Here is a 19,528-nt window from a genome sequence, read left to right on the forward strand (position 1 = left end):
TCCATGCCCTGACTTCAAATGGGTACCTCTCCTCCTTTCCTTCTGTGGAGTAAAAGCCGAACTCCTCACCCAGGGATTCGGGGCCCTGCTTCGCCTCTCCCCTCCCTACCTTACCAAAGGCATCTACTCTCCTTGGAGATATGTTCACAGCCCACCCTACTTGAAGTCACCTCCACCAAGGATGCTGTATTATCACCAGATTTTATATATTTCTTAACACGTTTTATAATTTGGAGTTACCTTGTTTGTTGATTTGCTTGCCAATTACCTGATCCCCAAGGAATGTAAGGATCTCCAGTACCTAGAACTGGGTCCAGAACAGAGTCAGCACCAAATGAATATGATTATGGAATGGATGAAGATAGCACATTGCTCAGTCTACTTCTCTTAGAAGCTTGTCTTCAGGATGTCAGATGTGATATTTAATGGGTGAAGAGGCTAGATAAAAACGTTTGGTCAAAATAATCATTGTGGTCACCTGCCTGGTAACTATTGAAGAAAAAATGGGGGGTTGGGGGCAGGAAGGAAAGGTGAATAGTTCCTACTTTACTCCTGTGGAAATGAGTCTTTAAGAGGCTCCTGAATGGATTAAGGTGTGTGGCAGTCCTCTAGTTACCATTTGTAGTAAACATTGCTGTCTCCCTATAATCCATTCTACCCTCTGCCTCTGTGGTACGGATTACTCCAAGCTCCAGGGTGAGCTGGTCTAAGCCAATCAGGATGATGCCATCCCCTAGGCATGGTGAGTGTTTCAACATGTGGCCAACAGATGCGTGGCCTTGTGTCGGCCACATAGATCTTCAGGAGAGGGCCTGAGACATGGCCAAATGTAGCCAGTGGGGCAGGAAGAGACCCTTGAGTGATTCTGCAAAGGAAGCTTCCAGCTCTTTTGAGCCCTTTTGGAAGTCATCCTCTCTCTTCCCAGTGACACAGGGGTGCACTGATATCAGGCCCAGATGTGCTGCAACCATCTTGCTTCCTTTCTGAGGAAAGGGCCAATCCAGAGAAGAGAGGAGCCAAAAATCACTGAGGAATGGAGCAAGTACTCCCACTGGAACTCCTGGTCCCCCACTCTCCTTCAGGAATCTTCCCTCTTGTATCATCCAGCACTGTTAAAGGATTAGCCTTGCCCAAAGAAAGACTGGACCTTTGACCCCAGCTCCTGGGAGGTAACCTCTAAGCCCTTGGAAGGTCCAGTCTTTGTTTACCTGGGGGTTTTGGGCCATGCCATTTAGTCTATGCCCATAAAGTGATTTATGGTGGGGGCCTTTGGCCATGCAGTATCAGTTCGACCCCTGGAGGGCTGGAGACTGTGGTCAGCCAGGTGGGTGGTCAGTCATTCCATGTAACTAACCTCCCCCAAAACTCTGGACATCTGCCAAGCTAGACCATATGCTGCGGCATAAAATAAGTCTCAATAAAATTCAAAAGACTGAAAAGAAATAAAAGCTCAGCAGTGCATATCACTGTACTCATTGGGTCATGACCTTGAAGCAGATGCTGTAGAGACCTGTGGCTCGAAATGGACGTTTAAAAGGCAGCGGTTGATTCAGGTAGCATTTTGCACAAGAGATGAGTGGACATCTGGATTCATGGAAGCTGGATTTGCAATAAATGCCTTATATCCCACCTGTCGGTCTCAGTCCCTGAGAATATTTCTGGTAATTTATTTTTCACTGATTTGGGAACAAAGGGCCTCTAATTTCCAGCTCTAGATTTTTAGCACCTGGGAAGAATACTAAGCACTTGTAATGTAAACTGTTGTGTTGAGAAAAAAAATTAAGTGATATATGTTTTATTAAAGGAGTCCATTGGGATATAAAATGTGACATTGCATATTTCTCGATATACAGGCCTTGAGTCCTATAATTCTTTGTAGCCGTGTAAAGCCTGTGAAGGTTAGTACAGTTGAAACTGGCCCTATTTCCCATAGGGTCTATTCTTTCAACTCCTGCCCATTTCTATATCTTTTTGGGCTTTAAATATTATCATTGGAGTGACCATGAAAAATACTTTGGCTGTTTTAATAACAAACTGTTCAATAAGATCGATGCTGTATAAGCTCATCATTAAGGTTACTGGAAATGCATAGGATCAGCTCCTCAGAGGAACTGGAAAGAAACATTTTATTCCAAAACTTGAAAATCATATTCTATGCTGTCTTTTTCTTAAAATGCAATTTTATTGAAATATGCTCACACACCATATAATCCATCCAAGGTATACAATCAATGACTCACAGTACCATCATACAGTTGTGCATTCATCACCACAATCAATTTTAGAACATTTTCATTACTCCAACAAAAAATAAAAAAATAAAAATAAAAAAGAACACCCAAAGCATCCCATACCCCTTATCCCCCCTACTATTTATATATTTTTGTTATTATTTTATTACTCATCTGCCCATATACTGGGTAAAGGGAGTGTCAGTCACTAGGTTTTCACTATCACATGATCACATGATAAAAGCTATATAGTTATACAATTACCATCAGGAATCAAGTCTACTGGATTTCTGTTCAACAGATTCAGGTATTTCCTTCTAATACACTAGAAACTAAAAAGGAATATCTATATAATGCATAAGAATAACCTCCAGATTGACCTCTTGACTCCATTTGAAATCTCTCAGCCACTGATACATTATTTTGTTTCATTTCTTTTCTCCCTTTTTGTCAAGAAGGCCTCCTCAATTCCATGATGGCAGGTCCAGGCTCATCCCTGGGAGTCTTGTCCCTCATTTCCAGAGAGATTTACACCCCTGGGAGTCATGTCCTACGTAGGGAGGAGGGTAGTGAGTTTATTTGCAGAGTTGTCTATGTCTTCTTTTTGCTCCAAGTTTTCTCTTTCTTCATTTACACATACCCCACCCCTGTCCCTGACCAAAAGCCAACTCCTGAGTTACTGTGATAATTTGTGAATGTGATAGCATACAAAAGTGAAAATTCAAAGATAATCCATCATAGAATCAAGATCAGGCTTTCTGGTACATGGAGAATTTTAAAAGATGGGACACAAAAGGGGAGTCTGGGTGTCTAATAATTTTTTTTTTCAAAATTCCTTGGTGTTTCCCTGTGGTGGATGCAGGGTAACCTCAGAATGTCAACTCAGCTGTTCAATTCTTGGATCTCTTTCCTTAACGATGCATTACCTGTAAAGTGACCCCTCACATGCCTTGTGCTTGATCCTTTATCATTCCCAGGGTATTGGTGTCTGAGGGGTAATTGTCTATTTCATGCCCTTCTAAGTCTTAGTCAAAGTCAAATGTAATAGCTATCCTATACACCCTCAGATCTATGGAATATTTCCAAATATTCACATAATTGATATTGTGGTCGTCAACACATTTATAAGGGTTGCCTTAGTTATTCTTAGTTCACCCAGATATTTCAGTATTGTTTAGACCCTATTGTTATCATCATGTCAAATCAGACTTTGAATAATGGCTCCCTTTTGCTGAAGTCAGGGCCAGGTGCTTTACTCAGGTTGAAAAGGTGCTTTTATTCCCATTTTACAGATCAGAAAATGGAGACTCAGTGAATTTAAGTAATTTAACAAAACTCCCAAAGTTAGTTAGTTATCAAGTTATCCAGACTCCTTGCTGTGTCTATCGTACTGTACTGTCTCAAACGTGGTAAAATCAGTTTGTCAGTTTGTTGATTACACAAATCAGTTGATTTGGCCTTTGATTAATTATGACTCATTAATTCCTGTGTAACAATCCAAGCCATGGAAGGCTTGAAGATAAGATACGAGTTTGTAGGGCCCTTTCTTTACACTATTTGTGCATTTGATCTTTTTTGCGGTTCCAGGACTGTTAATTCTGTTGTTACCAGTACAATAAGCCTTAGTCCATCCATGAACTCCTACTGCCATAGATCTCTATGTTTGTCATCTGTAGTTCTTGTTTCTTAAAGGTAACTGTGCAAAGTGCTGAAAATGGATGTGATCTGACTCAGCTGCTCAAAGCCATGGAAGAGAATCATCCAAATGCGCAGAATGGTGTTCCTAAAAATTCATAGTTTCTAATCTTAAGGGTAGTTCTTTCTTATGGTGGTGGGTTGAATTGCGTAACCCAGTTTGGACATATTCTTGGTCTTGGTCTGCACTGTAGTGGGTGTGGACCCATTGTAAATAGGATCTCTTGACAATGTTACTTAAGTAAAGGTGTAGCCCACTCAATCAGGTTGGCCTTTAATCTGATTACTGGAATCCTTTAAAAGCAGAATGAAATTCAGACATAGAGGGAGAAAGCCATGATAAGAAGCCAAAGAAGCTGGAAGTCAATGGAACCCCGAGGATAAAGGAGAAGACATTGCCATGTGCATTGCCAGGTGTCAAAAAAGCCAAGGACCAAGGATTATCGGCAGTTAGCTCCAGAACACCACAGTCTTCAGGGAGACAGCATGGCCTTGCTGATGCCTCAATTTTGGACTTCTCCTAGCCTCAAAACCATAAGCCACTAAATTCCCGTTGTTTAAGCCAACCCGTTTTACGGTATTTGTTTTAGCAGAAGGGAGACTAAGACAGTTACCTTATATTACCTGGTTTAAAACTCCTCTGTCTTGATTCTATTTTAGCATTTGTTCCTGCATTTTTCTTCATAAAGAAAACACAAGGCAACAGGTGTGACCTGCCCTTACTTCCTGTCCATTTCATCCCTATCTAAAACATATCTGCATCTCTACCATTCTTGCCTCTCTCTCTCTAGTTAAAATGAAAGAAATATCCTTCATCCCGAACGTATCAGTCAGGGTCTGGACAGGAAATAGAATTCATTCATATGGTTAAATGAAGAGTCTTTTAGCAAAGGGTCTAATTACGGAAGTGTGGACAGGGTTTAAAGGAACAAACAAAGGATGTTGAAACACCCAGAGCTAGCAATATGAAAGCTGTAACCACCCGAGGGTTGAAGAGGAACTATTGTCACTGAAGTCCATGAGAGCTGGGGGTGTGGGCAGGGGTTATAGTTGTCAGAGGAGTGGGCCTGATGTAGGTCACTTACTCCCTGCTCGTAATGGCTGAGACCAACTGGAAGGCCAGCTATCTTGACAGTCCATGTGCTACAGTCTGCAGGGACCTATCTCCAGGGAGCCAGCAGGGCAGGGTGGGATGGGGTAGACACTAAATGCAGAATAACCAGTATAACTGGTTTACCAAACAGGTGGAACTCTGTAGGAAACTACTAGGAGACTGGTTTAATTTTTCCCCGTTGCGCTACCTTCAATTACACTCTGATTTTGAGCAAGGCCCATTCTTTCTCAGTCACTTGGGGGGACCAATTAGCCTCCCTTTCAGGTATTTGATACCTGATCCAATCCAACCTAAAACAAGACATCAACTTCTCAGCCAATTCAAACAGTCTTCCTTCCCCGTTTAGCTCAGGCTTCATCAGCTATCAGGGGCACAGGAGGGCATGTGACCTGTTATTTCACTCTCCTTGTTCCATGTCACAACCTCTGTCCCACTTCTGGCTTTACCAGGGTGGGGCCAGGAGGGATGAGAGGAACCCTGGGGCAAAGGTCTTTTTACTGAGCTGGCCCTTTTGTTCATGCATCTCCCTTGGCTGTTGAATGCCTTCCCCGTGGCACATGTCCAAAGGCTGCGTCTCCCGTGGGGCATGTTACCACGTTCCTCCGAGACACCCCCGTGGACACTCTGTACTTCACCATTTCCGGGAGTAAATGATTCACCCTGATGGTCCCTGTGACTCTTCCCCAGCTTCTGTCCCCCTAGCGGTACACCCCTCCCAGCCTCTTCTGTTGGGGTCCCCTCCCTGCAGCCAGTTAACTTGCTCCGGATCTCTTTAGAGCAGCTCTAGTGCTCCACCAGAGGGTGGAGGTGGAGTAGACCCTTCTGCTGTCCTCTTTCTTAACCTTTCTTTTCCTTGGTGGAATGCTCCAGATGGGTGAGCCTCATACTCTAGTCTCTGCACCCCTTAAATGCTAGGGAACACACGCCAGGCTCTTCTCTCTACTCCTGCAAATTTCTTTAGAAAAATTCTCTCCCACATCCCACCCCAAGGAAATCACCTTTGAATTTTTGGCCGTCTTTCACATAGACCCTGAGAAACTGACATTTGCCCTCTTAAAAATGTAGGGACTGGAGACCACGCCCCTCTGGGGGCGTGACCGTCGGCTCTACACTTCCGCTTCCGGCAGCCTCGGGAGGTTCGCAGCGCAGCGACGTGGATGGGCTGTAGCTTTTCGCAGACCCGGCAGTGGAGCACTCCTTACAGCTCATCTTTCCCAAGGAGTTTGAAATAGCTGAGACGCTTTTAAATTCAGAAGTTCCTATGCTTCTGGAGCATCAAAAGCAGCAGAATGAGAGTGCACAGTATGTACAGGGGGCTCTCAGAGGTCTTCATGAAAACTTCAAACCCTACACCCCGCTTCAGTCTGGTCCAAAAACAGGAACTTGTTACTCCAGAAAAAGCTTGATTAAGTTTGAGTTGGCCTGTTTGGATAAACTCTGCCCAGAGACCAAATCTCTGATCCCAAGCCTGGAGGAGCGGTTTGAAGATGATATCCAGACAAAGGGTATCTTTCAATATTAATCCACAAACCTCACTGCAGCTTGGGAGAGGACACCCCCAGTACGGGGTCTGGGGCAGAACCTGTGTTCCAGAAAACACAAGGGCTTCCTATGGCTAGAAAGACGCAGCTTGGTCTGGGTTTGGTTGCCATTTCAAACTTGACTCTTGGACACAGTTTTGGAGGAGCCTTGCAGTGGCTGCCTGTGGCTTCCTGAGCGTGCTGAGTCTTCTCCAGCTTCTGCGAAGGCTGAGGTGCCATGATTTGACTGTTGACTGCCTCATGCCATGGAATTTGGCCCCTACGTTATTACTGTATTTCATGTTTTAATTTCAGTGTGTTTATAGTTTTGAAACCTGATTGGAACATCTAAAGCTGGTATCCGGGGGGGAAACCAGTCTTACTTAGATGCAAGAGGAAAAAATTAAACCAGACAAATGCATTGTTTGAAATTCTGAAATAAAGGATGACAGTGTGCAGGACTATGAGCGCTCGTTGGCACCATTGGGCCTAACCCAGGAGACGGAGAAGGAGCTCACCATGGAGAGCAGTTCCACCTGAAGACGACAGTGCTGCATCTGGTGAGTCCTTAGCTTTGAGGTAGGCAGGTATTTTGCCTTTCTCTTGGACTGTCTGGCAGAATGTGAACTTGGAGTAAGTGGTTCTGAAGCACTCATTTTGTTACCCCCAAATAAAATTTTTTCTTCTGAGGCCAGACTTCGTAGGTCTGAATGCTTTGAAATCTCCTTGTTGTGTGGGGCATCTAGTCTAAGCTCTGGGCTTGCTAAGTAGCATGGGTGTTCTTGGATGGGTTGATTTGGAAGGAGAGAGTCTTCCCTTCCCTGCGCCATTACAGGTTGAAGCCCCTTGATCCGAGGCTGATTGAGGGGAAACTGAGAGTAGTTGCATTCTGGCTTTGATTTTTCTGAAGGGAAATAGACCTGTTTTCTTCACAATTTGGGGGTTTTTCTTTGGAGCGCTTGCCAGCTGTGTATGAATTCATGACCCAAGGAGAAGGCTGGGAAAAGAACACAGTTGGCTTTAAAAGTTCATGATAGTTTTATGTCATCTGCTGGGGAAGGCAAAAATGAAATATTGTTATTTTCTTTCTGAAATAACATGGTTCCTGGGTTACCAGTATTCTTGGTCAGTGCTTAGAGAAAATAGTCTATGTTTGTTCCCTTGGGCAGCTTCACTTTTTTGAGCCTCAGTGTTCCTGATTGTAAGATGTGGATAATAATAGGACCTACCTACCCCATGGATTTTTTGAGAAGATTTAATGAGACAATTATTATGAAGTGCCTAGTGGTGTCTGATACATAGTATGCCTTCAGTTAAAGTTAGCTGCTATTAGTTTCTCAGCAGATGAACAAATATATATAGATGGTTGGTCAGCTTGCATCTTTAGAAATTACTGCGAGAATTTGGTAGTGTGTCACCTGATCCTGGTATCAGACTATGAAAACAAACCAAGTAGCTTCCTCCTTATTCTTTTCTCCCCAGTTAAGAATGTCCTTCATGAAGCAGTAAGAATTATTAATTGTATTAAATCTCGACCTTTGAGTATATGCCTTTCCCCCTAATTTTTAAAAAATTTTTTATTGTAGTAACAAACATAGATCATAAAATTCCCATTCCAAAATCAAAATTAATGCAAAAAAAATCCATGATGAGCAAAATATCAAATTTTGAAATAAAGACAGGGTCAGAATGGCTGATTTTTTTCATTTGTCTCAGGCTCCAATGTAGCTCAGCAAGACACTGTTACTGATTGTATTTTTATTCAAAATTTTGATATTTTGTTCATCCTGGGGTTCATTTTGCATTAATTTTACATTTTAAAATATTGCATTAAAATTATATTTAACTTGGTTACTGAGCTGTTTTTGGAGCTCCCTTAAATTTTGCTCCTAGGGTCAGTGCCTCACTCCCCTCAGCCTAGTCCCTGCTCTCTGCAGAGGGCGTCTAGCACCACTGTCCTGGACTTCGAGGGTGTAGCCAGACTCCTGAAGAACAGTTAGATTTCTCTTCCATACCCTGGTTCATTTAGTGAGCCCCACTTTAGAGTTGAGTCACAATTCATTTTTATGGACTGTTCTTCTGACACCCTTGGTCTGGCCCCGTGATGTTCCTTGTTTTCCTGCCCCTGTGTCTTTGTTGATACTTTGCCCAGTGCCTGGAATGCTTTCCTGAACTTCTCCAGCTTGAAAACTTCCTCTCAGCTTTTAAGAACAGCTCACTCACCTCCTTTGTGCGGCCTTCCGTGAACTCACAGTCAGAATTAATTCTTGCCTCCTCTGGACTCCCAGGGTCCCTGATTCATTCCTCTGTTCGTCAGTGTTGACGTTGTGGAGATGTCTGTTGTTAGGTAGTTAGGACTGTGTATTCATTTCCTGTGGCTGCTACAAAAATTACCACAAATTTAGTGGCTTAAGACAACACACATTCTTTTCTTATAGTTCTGGAGGTCAGAAGTCTGAAATCAAGGTGTTGACAGGGCTGTGTTCCTTCTGGAAGCTTAAGGGGATAATCTGCTTCCTTTCCTTTTCACCTTCTAGAGGCCAGATTGCCTTCATTCCTTGGCTCTTGGTCCCTTTTTCACATCACTCCTTCTTGCTCCCGTTGCCACGTCTCCTACCACTGATTGAGCCTCCTCTTTCCCTCTCATAAGGACCTGTAATTACATTGGACCCTCTCAGGTCATCCAAGATGATCTCCCCATCTCAGGACCCTTAACTTAATCGCATCTGCAAAGTCCCTTTTACCAGGTAAGATAGCTAACATTCACAGGTTCCGGGAATTAGGACGTGGATGTCCTTGGAGGCCATTATTCAGCCTCCCACAGATGATCTGTGCTGCCATGATGACTGGTCAGAATCTTATCTATTATTTCATTCTCACTGCCAACACAAGGCTGAACATGAAGTTGGTCCGTCACACGGCCCTGCTTGAAGGAAAGGGAATTCACATAGCTGCTTGAGCCTTCTTCCTCTGAAGGTTTGCTACCAGCTCCCAGGGTGCAGCCCTGGCGCTCCCATAAGCCACTGTTTGATCCTTCTGGTGGAACGTGGACTTGAGTAGGCTCTGTTGCTGAATCCTCTCCCCAGTCGTGGTGGAGTGAGGACAGTGTTGCAGACTGACCTGCTGCCTCCATCTTATTTCACTTCTTTTCCTAGGTTTAATCCCTTTCATTAAAATCTTCCTCACGTTTCCAGTTTATCAAAAATATATTTGGTTTTGTGCCGTGCATGCCTTCAAAAACTGAGGAAAAAACCTCACACTGAACAACTCTGAACCAGTAATACGGTTTTGCATTCACACAGTTTATAGGAAATAGAATTCAGAGGAGTTCAGGCTGACTTACCCAGCCCTAGAGAATAGACACATTCCAGTAATAGCCCTGCACTGCTTGCCCTCCTCCTGGCTCTCCAGATTTCCTCAGCATCCATTTAGAACACAGGGGGGCAGCTTCTCCTGCTGATTTCTGGGAGGGCTGGGAGGGCAGGAACAGGGTTGACCTGCCAGGCAAGGCCCTTTGGAGTCTTATACTCTGGGTTTTGGGTCCAGCCTTCCTTGGTGAGCGCTGAAGAAATGCTGAAATGGAAGCCACATTGAGTGAAGGTGATTAACTTTCATGGAAATGTTTGCATGCAATGCTAAATTAATGGTTTTTAAAAGATTTATGTATCAGCTAAATATTTTGACAGAGAAGCAAAAATAACTGTGAAGACCACTCCATCTGGCTCCCCTGGTTTATTTTGTTTATTTATTTTTTATTGCCTGAATATTTATACTGCTGCATTGGAAATTGCACTAATTCGAGACTTAATGTACAGAAAAAGATTCTGCCTCCTGATCAGAGTAGGAGGCAACTTTTGCTCTGTGATTTGAGGAAAAGAAGAGAAGACTTGAGCACACACATCTCCTGGGAGATTCCCTCCCTTCGTCCTCCTTCACTCCCAGGTCTGCTGCCCTCCGTTCCCCAAGCTCTTTAAGAATGTGTTACTCTTATTTTTGTCAGTTGCAGATGTGGTTGTAGTTGTGGGAGTAGTGGATGGCTGTTATTGAAAAACCTTGAACAGGTGCTAGCAGACAGTACAAAAGAGAGAGAAGACAGCATTTGCACTTAATGAATTTCAAATCTATTGTGGTTTGAGAGAAAACGTACAGAATATTTTTTTATTGACTGTCAAATGCAATACAAATAAGGCAGGGGGAGCAGTTAGGGAAGGCTTCCTGCAAAGGGAGTTTTGAGGAGGCTTGGGAATGTTTAAGAGTGAAGAATCAGTTTTAATACTTCCAGGCACACTGAATTAGTTGAGGCTTCCCAGCATATCCTGCTGGCCCTCATATGTGTCCTTGTGCTTGCCCTCCATCATCTGAAATGCCCCACTGGGCTAGCTGGCAGGTCTCCCTTATGCTATCTCAGCTCAGACACCTCCTCTGTGAAGCCCCCTGATGTCTGCAGCCCTACTGAGGAGTTCCTTCTCTGCATTTTGAATGCATCGGTCTGCACACTCTTTTATCTGCAATCCTTAAATCACAAAAGTTTTGAGAAATGAGAAATTTTCCTTTTTGGTGCTAAAACTCGTTGGGGGCAAATCCTGCCTGAATTTGCATCAGGCTGTTGATTGTCTTTATTTCACTTTACTTTTCTTAATTTTGCTGCAGACACATGAGTGTAATTGATTATGGGTGCTGCCCTAGACACTGCCAGAGAAGTTATGAAATCTATAAAATATAGACCATTTACTTTTCTAAAATCCAACAACTTCAGGATTCCATAACCCTTCTGGTTTGGATGAAGGGATTTTGTCTCCCTTACAGCAATTGTTCCCCATGTTCCTGTTCTCTGTTGACAAGTCTGTCTCCACAGAAACCTGTGAACTTAAGAGAAGGAGCCTACATTTTCATCTTTATATAACACAACGTTCGATTAGGTCATGCTCAGAAGTGCGATAAGTATGAGGTGGTAGAATATTATTCAGAGAAATTTTCGGAGGGTTTCCCACTTTGACTTGTACCACCTGACAGTCATCGTCTCAAGGGAGGGTGACAGGGATGAATAGTAGGGGGTGGTTGTGGCCTGAAGAGGCCCTGTGCCTGGTGCAGGTGGAGTTCCAGCATTCTGTCCCAGGGTCATGGCCCTCTAGGAGCAAGAAGTTGGACTAGTCTGCACATGGAAGTGTGGATAGATAAGATCATTGAGGATGAGATGCTCTCAACCCATTCTGCCTGTCTTAGTTTACCAAAGCTGCTATAACAAAATACTACAGATTGGTTGGCTTAAACCACAGGAATTTATTGACTTACAGTTTTGGAGGCTAAAAATCCAAAATGAAGGTGTTGGCAAGTCATGCTTTCTCTAAAGTCTGGAGCATTTTGATGGTGGCTTGCTGGTAATCCATCTCTGCTCTCATCACCTGGCCTTCTGTCTCCTTGGGGGTAATTCTGTGGCTTACTTCTGTGTCCAAATTTTCTTGTCTTGTAAGGACTCCAGTCATACTGGATTAAGATCCACCCTGTTTAAGTTGGCCTCATCTTAATATCCAACTTACAATTGCATTCACACCCACAGAACTATGGGTTAAGACTTGACTGTGTCTTTGTGGGGGGCATGATTCAATCCACCACACTGCCCCAGACTCAGCACCACAAGAAACCTCTGAAATTTGAATAAAAGGAGGGAAGGAGATCCCAGATTTACTGATATTAACTTTCTGATACCTGGTAGAATGGGTAAGTCCATTTATAGAAAATAAACCTACGTCTTGCACATCTAAGTTTGTGGTCTAGAAGCCATGCCGGCTGAACGAATGAATAAAATCATAAAGGAGGATGTTTTAGTTTCCTTGACTGCTCAAGTGAATACCATGCAATGGGCTGGTTAAACAGTGGGGATTTAATTGCTCACAGTTTTGAAGCTGGGAAAATGTCCAAATTAAGTCATCATCAAGGCGATGCTTTCTCCCTAAAGACTGTGTCATTCTGGGGCTGGCTGCTGGCAGTTTTTGGTCTTGAGTTTGTCACATGGAAATGCACATGAAGTGCCTTCTGGTCTCTCCCTTCTTTTCTGGGATCTGTTGAATTTCAGCTTCTTGCTTTCTTTGGCTTTTTCTCTCTGTCTGAATTTCATTTGGCTTATAAAGGACTCCAGTAATAGGATCAAGAACCATCTTGATTGAGGTGGGCCACATCTTAACTGAAGTCACCTCATCAAAACGTTCTACTTAAATGTGTTCACACCCACAGGAATGAAGTAAGTTTAAGAACATGTTCTTCTGGGGTACATGCATGTAGCTTCAAACCACCACAAAGGACTTCAACTATTTCTCATCCCTGAGGAATATTATTCTCCTGCTTATTAGGCGATGGTTTCTTTTTGTCATTGTATGTGCTATATGAGGGACCCTGTGTCACATATGATGCTGGACTCTCTCTGCATGAGCCTGAAGGAATTTGGTTGAAGTAGATACTGGCGGACAGATCCCTAGAAATATTGAGGGAGGGGACCAAATAACTGTTAAAAAATAAGCATCCCCCTGCCATCCAACATTGTGTGGTTTGAGGAAGGCGGGGTAATCACCGCTCCACTAGGTGGCACTGCTGATCTGTACTTGGGGTATGCGCTGCCTGTCTCTATGGTAACAGTTTCACAAATTTATGGGGAGAATTGACCTTGTCCTCTGGGGCGTGTGTGTGTGTGTGTGTGTGTGTGTGTGTGTGTGTGTGTGTATGTGTGTGTGTATGAAGGAGTTTTGGTGTTCAGAAGTCTGCTCTGTGCAGCAGGGGCTGTTAATATGTAGCTGTCAAAGAGAGAATCAAGGAAACATCATACTGTGCCAGGCAATAAGGAATGGGAGAGCAGAGAAATCACTCCTCCTAATACAGTAACAAGCCACCTTTGCCTGGCAGCTCGGCTCGGACTCTAATGTTTTCAAATGCATGTTGCTAGGAAGCAGGGATCTGAGGCATCCTGGAAGCCTGGGGCCGGCTGCAGGCTGGATTTGCTGTTGTACAGGATATCATTGCAAGAGCTCAGCCTGGGCAGAGTTGGGGCTGCTTAAATTGTGGGTGTTCTAGGGATGTGTTGATGGAAAATATTACATATGCCCAGACCTCCAGTTCTGCATGTTGCTATATGTCTAGACATTTATGATAGCTCTCTTTTGTATGTGGATATCCCACCCACTCTGCATAAAATGTGTTTCTAGAATGTGGTTGTGCCAGCCCTTGATTTTTCTCTTGCTTATCAAAAGCCCAGCCTCCCTGGCTTTCTTTCATGTTGTCTTGCTGCAAGGTACTGGGTGCTCCATATTCACTCTGTGCTGCTGTTCACTATGACTTTTCAGATTCTGGACCAGGTGGGAGGTATTTCCCACACTTGCAGGGATCCAGAGGTGCTTTTCTGTGCTGGCAGCGAGTAAACATCTCTTTGGGGCAAAACCACCTCCTTTGAACTTTGTTTCTCAGCTGCAAGGGAGTCCTTTGGAAATGACATTTGTGTGGGTCCTGACTGATACCCAGGTCACCAGAATCAACCCAGTGCCCCACGGGTGAACAATCACACCTTTGGAGACCTCGTCTTTGTTTAGAATTTGGGGCCAGATTATCTTTTAATTTCAGTTTTAGTAGAGAGAAGGGAAAGAGAGAAAAGAATGAAGAAAGGATCTGGGAAATATTTTTGCAAGAAAGAGTTGTGCAAAAAGATGCTCATCATTGGAGTGTTACCTAAATAGCTGTTGTGGATATTTCCTGGAATATTTCAATTAAAAAATAATTTCAATTAAAAAATATTTCAGACTTACAGAAAAGTTGCAAAAATAGTACAAAGAATTGCTATATATCCTTCACCCATTATCCCTCTGGTAGGTTGAATTACGTACCTCGACAGTCTTAATCCATGTCCCTATTGATGTTAACCCATTGTAAATAGTATTTTTGAAGGTGTCATTTTTAGTTAATGTGCGATCAATTGAATCAGGGTCTTAATGCATATTAGTGGAGGCCTTAATAAGACAACCCGGAAGTCACAAAAGACAGAAAGGAGAGGCCATTGCCATGTGACGAGAGGCAGAGATATAAGCCAGGGAACTGCAGAGATTACCAGGACCAGCAACAGAATGCTACATACTCGTGGAGAAGGCATGCCCAGCTGATATCTTGATTTTGGATTTCTTACTAGCCTAAAAACCATGAGCCAGTATGTTCCTGTTGTTGAGGCCAACCCATGGTGTGATATGTGTCATAGCAGCCTGGCAAACTAAGACAATCCCCAAATGCTAACATTTTACCTCTCTTTCTCTATAATAGATATAGATATATTTAAAATAAATATAAATATGTTGTTATATAGATACAAATACGTAATGTTTTCCTAATCACTTTTGAGAGTAACTTGCAGACATACTACTTTTATTTCTAAAAACTTCATTCAGTATTTCCTGAAAATAAGGACATTCTCCTACATAACCACAGTACAATTATCAGAAGCAGGAAGTTAATTAACATTAATACAATGCTATTATCTAATCTGTGGGCTTTATTTCAATTTCATTAATTGTACTATGGGTGTCCATATTATAAGGGAAAAAATTTCCTGGTCCAGGAGCCAAAACAGGATTACACATTGCATTTAGATCACACATGCATATTTGCATCTCTGAAAAATTGTTTTTTACTTGATAGTGCCTTTGCTTTTTTTCTTTTTTTCTTGATATTGTGGGTCAGTGTTTGTAGTTGATGGGTTTTCTATTCCTGTGAACTAAGAGTGTCTCTTAAATGGCTAGTAGTTCTGGAAATAGAAAATACATAGATTCAGACAAACCTGTATTCAAATCCCAAACCTGCCAGTCCTAGCTTTGGGACTTGGGAACATTGCTTCACCTCATAAAATGTGGATCATCATCTGAGTATTGAAAAGTTAGGATGAGGATAAACGAGACGATAAGCACAATAAAGTCTTATCCTCCATAGGGCATGGACAATGAAGTTATATATGAAGTTGCCCCCACTCACAGAGGGAATGCCTTCAGAGTGACAAAATATTCAAGTGTTCTTCTCAGTTTCTTACATTTGAACCACAAGGTGGCTTTTAAGCAAAACTTTTAAAGACTGATAATTATCTAAACTTTTTCAATTATTGCAAAAATTCAAGAAGTCTCTACAGTTTTTTTAAAATTAAACTTTTAATTTTGAAATAGTTGTAGATTCACATGCAGTTGGATGACACGATACAGAGAGAGCTCAGGGACTCCTTACCCAGATTCTCTTAATGGTACCATCTTGCAAAACCATAGGACAGTATCACAACTAGGTATTGATGGCGATGCAGTCAAGATTCAAAACATTTCCATCACCCAAAGGTCCCTCTTGTTCTCCTTTTATAGCTATGGCCACTTCCATCCTGTCACCTGCCCTCTTCTCCCCTTTCAACCACTAGTCTTTCAACCATCTCTCTAATTTTGTCATTACAAGAATGTTATATAAATGGAACCATATAGTAGGTATCCTTTGGGATTGGGTGTTTTTTTTTTTTTTTTTTTCACTCACCATAAGTCTCTGGAGATACATCAAGGTTGATACATGTGTAAATAGTTTGTTTCTTTTTATTGCTGAATAGTGTTCCATGGCCCAGATGTACCTATTTATAGCTTTTGGCACACTCATTAGTAAGTATCTTAGCATACTTGAGTTTAGTGCCGTTGGTGACACATCAGCTACACAAACTTCTCTGGGCCAGACAGCAGTCAGACAGCCTGTGTTTTCACCAATAGTGTGATACCTGAAAAAAAAAAATGCCTTTGAAAATCTTCATAGTAATTAGAGATCAGAAATTCCAGCTTTTATTTTCAAATAATGGGATAATTGAAAATAAAGCAATTAACAAGAAATACTGAATTTTCTCAGGAATTTTTTTGGAATCACTTGTGGCATCTCTAAAAATATATGAGGTAGAGGCATTATTTTTCTAAATTCTTGATTCCATAAAATTAAGAAAAAATCATGAAAATAGAACTATTTTGCAAAATCCACGCATCTATTTTTAGGTTTTGCATTTCTGCACTTAGATCTTGCATTTCTTTCTGTTAGAAAGTCAGGAACTAAGGAAGATGCTATCAACCCCAAGTGCAAGTGACTATAAAGGAAGCTGTGATTGCAGATGGACATGGCTCCAGTTTCAGATTTATAGCAATGCATGACAAAAAAATTCAAGTTATGCCACTGCAGAACACTTAGCACCTAAGAGAATAAGTGAAATATTTATCAGTAGACATTTGACTCTTTCTTCCACATCCCTAGAAAGTTTGCATATTTGAGTTGACCCCAAAGCTCTTATTTTAAAAAACATATTATTAGAAAAATGGGAGTTTGCTTTACATTGGACTGTGGGTAAAAGCTTCTTTCCTTCCCTGCTCTGGAATAAGAGTTAAACTATTTCTCCTACGGCCATTTAACTTCCAACACAGCAGAGGCGGTGCGTAACAGAAATAAGTGTGGAAATAGACAGCAGGTTGTGAGCTGTTTTACATTAGAATTTCTCCGAATACTTTTGAGTTTGCAATTTTTTAGGGTACCCTGAGTTGATCTTCATAAAGGTAATTTGACTACAGATTGCTACACATTCAAGCCTCAGGCATATCTAAGTTACACTTTTTCTTGTTAGGATTCTAATGATTAAAATTTATTTCCCTACTAATTTTTACTCATGAATGCTAATCCTGATACTGCCCACCCCACCCCGGGAAGAGCTAGAGTGACCGAAAGCAGAGTTTTTGGGGGCAGTGTCCTGGCTTTGCCACTTTTTAACTTAGTGGCCTGAGGAAACTGGTAGTTTTTGTGACCATCGATTTTCTCATTTGTAAAAATGATGATAACAGTACCACCTCACTTGTGGGATGAGTTGACACAAGTACAACTGGGACAACTTCAGCCGACAGAGTCCCCAGGGGCGGGCTGCTTGCCTGTCCTCTGCTGAGAACCACTGTCCAGCCCGGCTCCCTGCTGATGTGAACTCACTGGCAGGTAGAGAAAGAACTTGCATTTCTGAAGACTAGCTCTTTCCCGGAGTTTCCAGCAGGTTTTTTGTGCCTGCTGGTGGTAGAGCCCTTTCCTCTGAACCAGAGAGAAGACGACAACCTCTTCTCCCAGATTCTCAGACTCTTTGTTTGTAGTGGGGAGGGGGAGTGGGGGGCAGTGATGGTCAGGCCCACCCCTTCCTGACCCTGAACCTGCCCTCAACAGCTTCCTGGCTCAGCTCTCAGCCTGGTCCACTCAGCCAGACATCCTGTGAGCTCTGAGGTTAGGACTCCCTTTGAGGGGGTCCCCAGGGAGCGGAATATCTGTGCATGTCTGAACCCCAAATGTGAGGCAGGGCATCTGGACTTCAAGCCACAGAGCACTGGGACATCAAGCACATCAAGGGCAGTGGCTGCACCTTTGCTCAGGTCTCCAGTATTGAGTGACAGGTCTCAGTCGACCTCTAGGGGGCAGCATCGCTTAACTCCTCAAGTCACCTTGTCTGGTGGGGCCCCAAACCCTGAGTGCTCAACCCACTCCGCGGCACCTGGTGAGCCTTCAATGATTTGTAGCAGATGCAGGACAACTATGATCACAGCTGTCACAACTGCTTTAGTTAACTATTTCATTCTTCCATTGTGTTGCAATCACAGGTCAAAACTACCTTCGTATACCCAAGTCAGTGATCTCCACATCATAGAACTAGCATCTGGAACTCTTGCTTGCCATTTGGCATATTCTACCTTTTATTGCAGTTTAAATTTTTAATATGACTTGACTTTACATTAGTTTTAAGTCTCTGGAGAGAAGGAATGTGTTTTTATTTTTTGTTTTTAATTTTTGATTTATCACCATCTCTGCTAATCCCCAATGGCAGTTGGCTTAGAGCTAGGTACAGAGCAGGATCTGAATATGTATTTGCTGATGATGGGGGTTGGGGTAATGAATGTAGAAACCATAAGTGAGACTCAGCGGCTACTCTGTGCCCAGGTATTCCTAGGTATATCCAGATACTCCGTAAAGCAGCAGCACAATTATATTCCCAAGGGCCTTTCCATCCCGAAGCATCCCCTAACTTTATTCCTCATCCCTCCATTTCCTGTCTATCAAATGGGGGTAGTACTGATTAATATTTGCCTCATTGCCCACGATATTTGAAAAGTACATTCTTTCTCCATAATCTCCTTAGGGCTGAAGGATTAAAAGAGTAGTCAAACATTGCAGTTAAGAATTCGAAGGCCCGGGAGGAGTTTTGGTATGTCTTTGAAAGCCTCTTGCCCCAAGGATAACCACAGTGATGGGGATTATAGGCTGCCTACACAGCATGGCTCTTGTAAAAGGGTATTGAGGCCTTCTCTGGAGATCCCAGGGACCTGTGCAGCTGCTGTTGAGGACAGTGCTGAGTGAGGCAGCTGAGGGGCAGCAGGTCACTCTTAAGCCCTGAGCTGTTGATCATGGTCCTTTGACCTTGCATTTATGGACTATTTTATGATTTTCAAAACACTGTCAGATGTATTTTTCCATTAGCTTTTTCACATCCTATTGTGGTCACTAGCCCACTTGCCAGGGAGACTTGCTCAGAGTCACACAACTTATTGATGGAGGAATCAGGACTAGAACTTGAGTCTCTTGACACCTTCTTCTGTGCTCCTTATTCTAAGTTTCACTGCATGCTCAGAAGTGTGCCCCTTTTCAGTTTAGAGCTTAATGAGGGAAGAAGTGCCTTTCCTTGGCTGCATGTCTCTGTCACCCAGAGGTGTGACCAGATACCTCATCATTCCATGACTTCTGAGCTGGCTTCAGCAGTGTGTTCATCTCCATAGTGTGGTCTGTGGGCCAACAGCAGTGACATCACCTAGAGAGTGTTAGAGACACAGAGTCTTCACCCCAGGTCTGCTGTCTCTTGCTGTGTTTTTAGGTATTCACTCTTCCCAGCGTATTTCCATTTGTCAAAAGAACTGTGTCACAGA

General features: G+C 42.8%; 2 protein-coding genes across 2 annotated transcripts in view; both read left to right on the forward strand.

Moving 5' to 3' along the window:
• The first annotated feature begins 6,301 nt into the window (after positions 1 to 6,301).
• LOC119532730 (DNA-directed RNA polymerase II subunit RPB4-like) lies at positions 6,302 to 6,562 on the forward strand. The gene has a single exon (XM_037835067.1). It carries the CDS (start codon positions 6,302 to 6,304, stop codon positions 6,560 to 6,562), a length of 261 nt encoding a protein of 86 aa, XP_037690995.1.
• Positions 6,563 to 7,090: 528 nt separating this feature from the next.
• AGBL1 (ATP/GTP binding protein like 1) overlaps positions 7,091 to 19,528 on the forward strand; it is a 1,004,372-nt gene continuing 991,934 nt past the window's right edge. The window contains exon 1 of the mRNA XM_037832989.1: positions 7,091 to 7,120. The gene's annotated coding sequence lies outside the window, so the exon portion shown is untranslated. The remainder of the gene's footprint in view (positions 7,121 to 19,528) is intronic.

This window comes from Choloepus didactylus, chromosome 4, assembly GCF_015220235.1.
Source record: "Choloepus didactylus isolate mChoDid1 chromosome 4, mChoDid1.pri, whole genome shotgun sequence".
In the NCBI taxonomy this organism is placed as follows: domain Eukaryota; kingdom Metazoa; phylum Chordata; class Mammalia; order Pilosa; family Megalonychidae; genus Choloepus; species Choloepus didactylus.

What these genes read in the sequence shown, in the direction of transcription:
- LOC119532730 (XM_037835067.1), top strand. Translation starts at nt 6,302, where the DNA reads ATGCTTCTGGAGCATCAAAAGCAGCAGAATGAGAGTGCACAGTATGTA.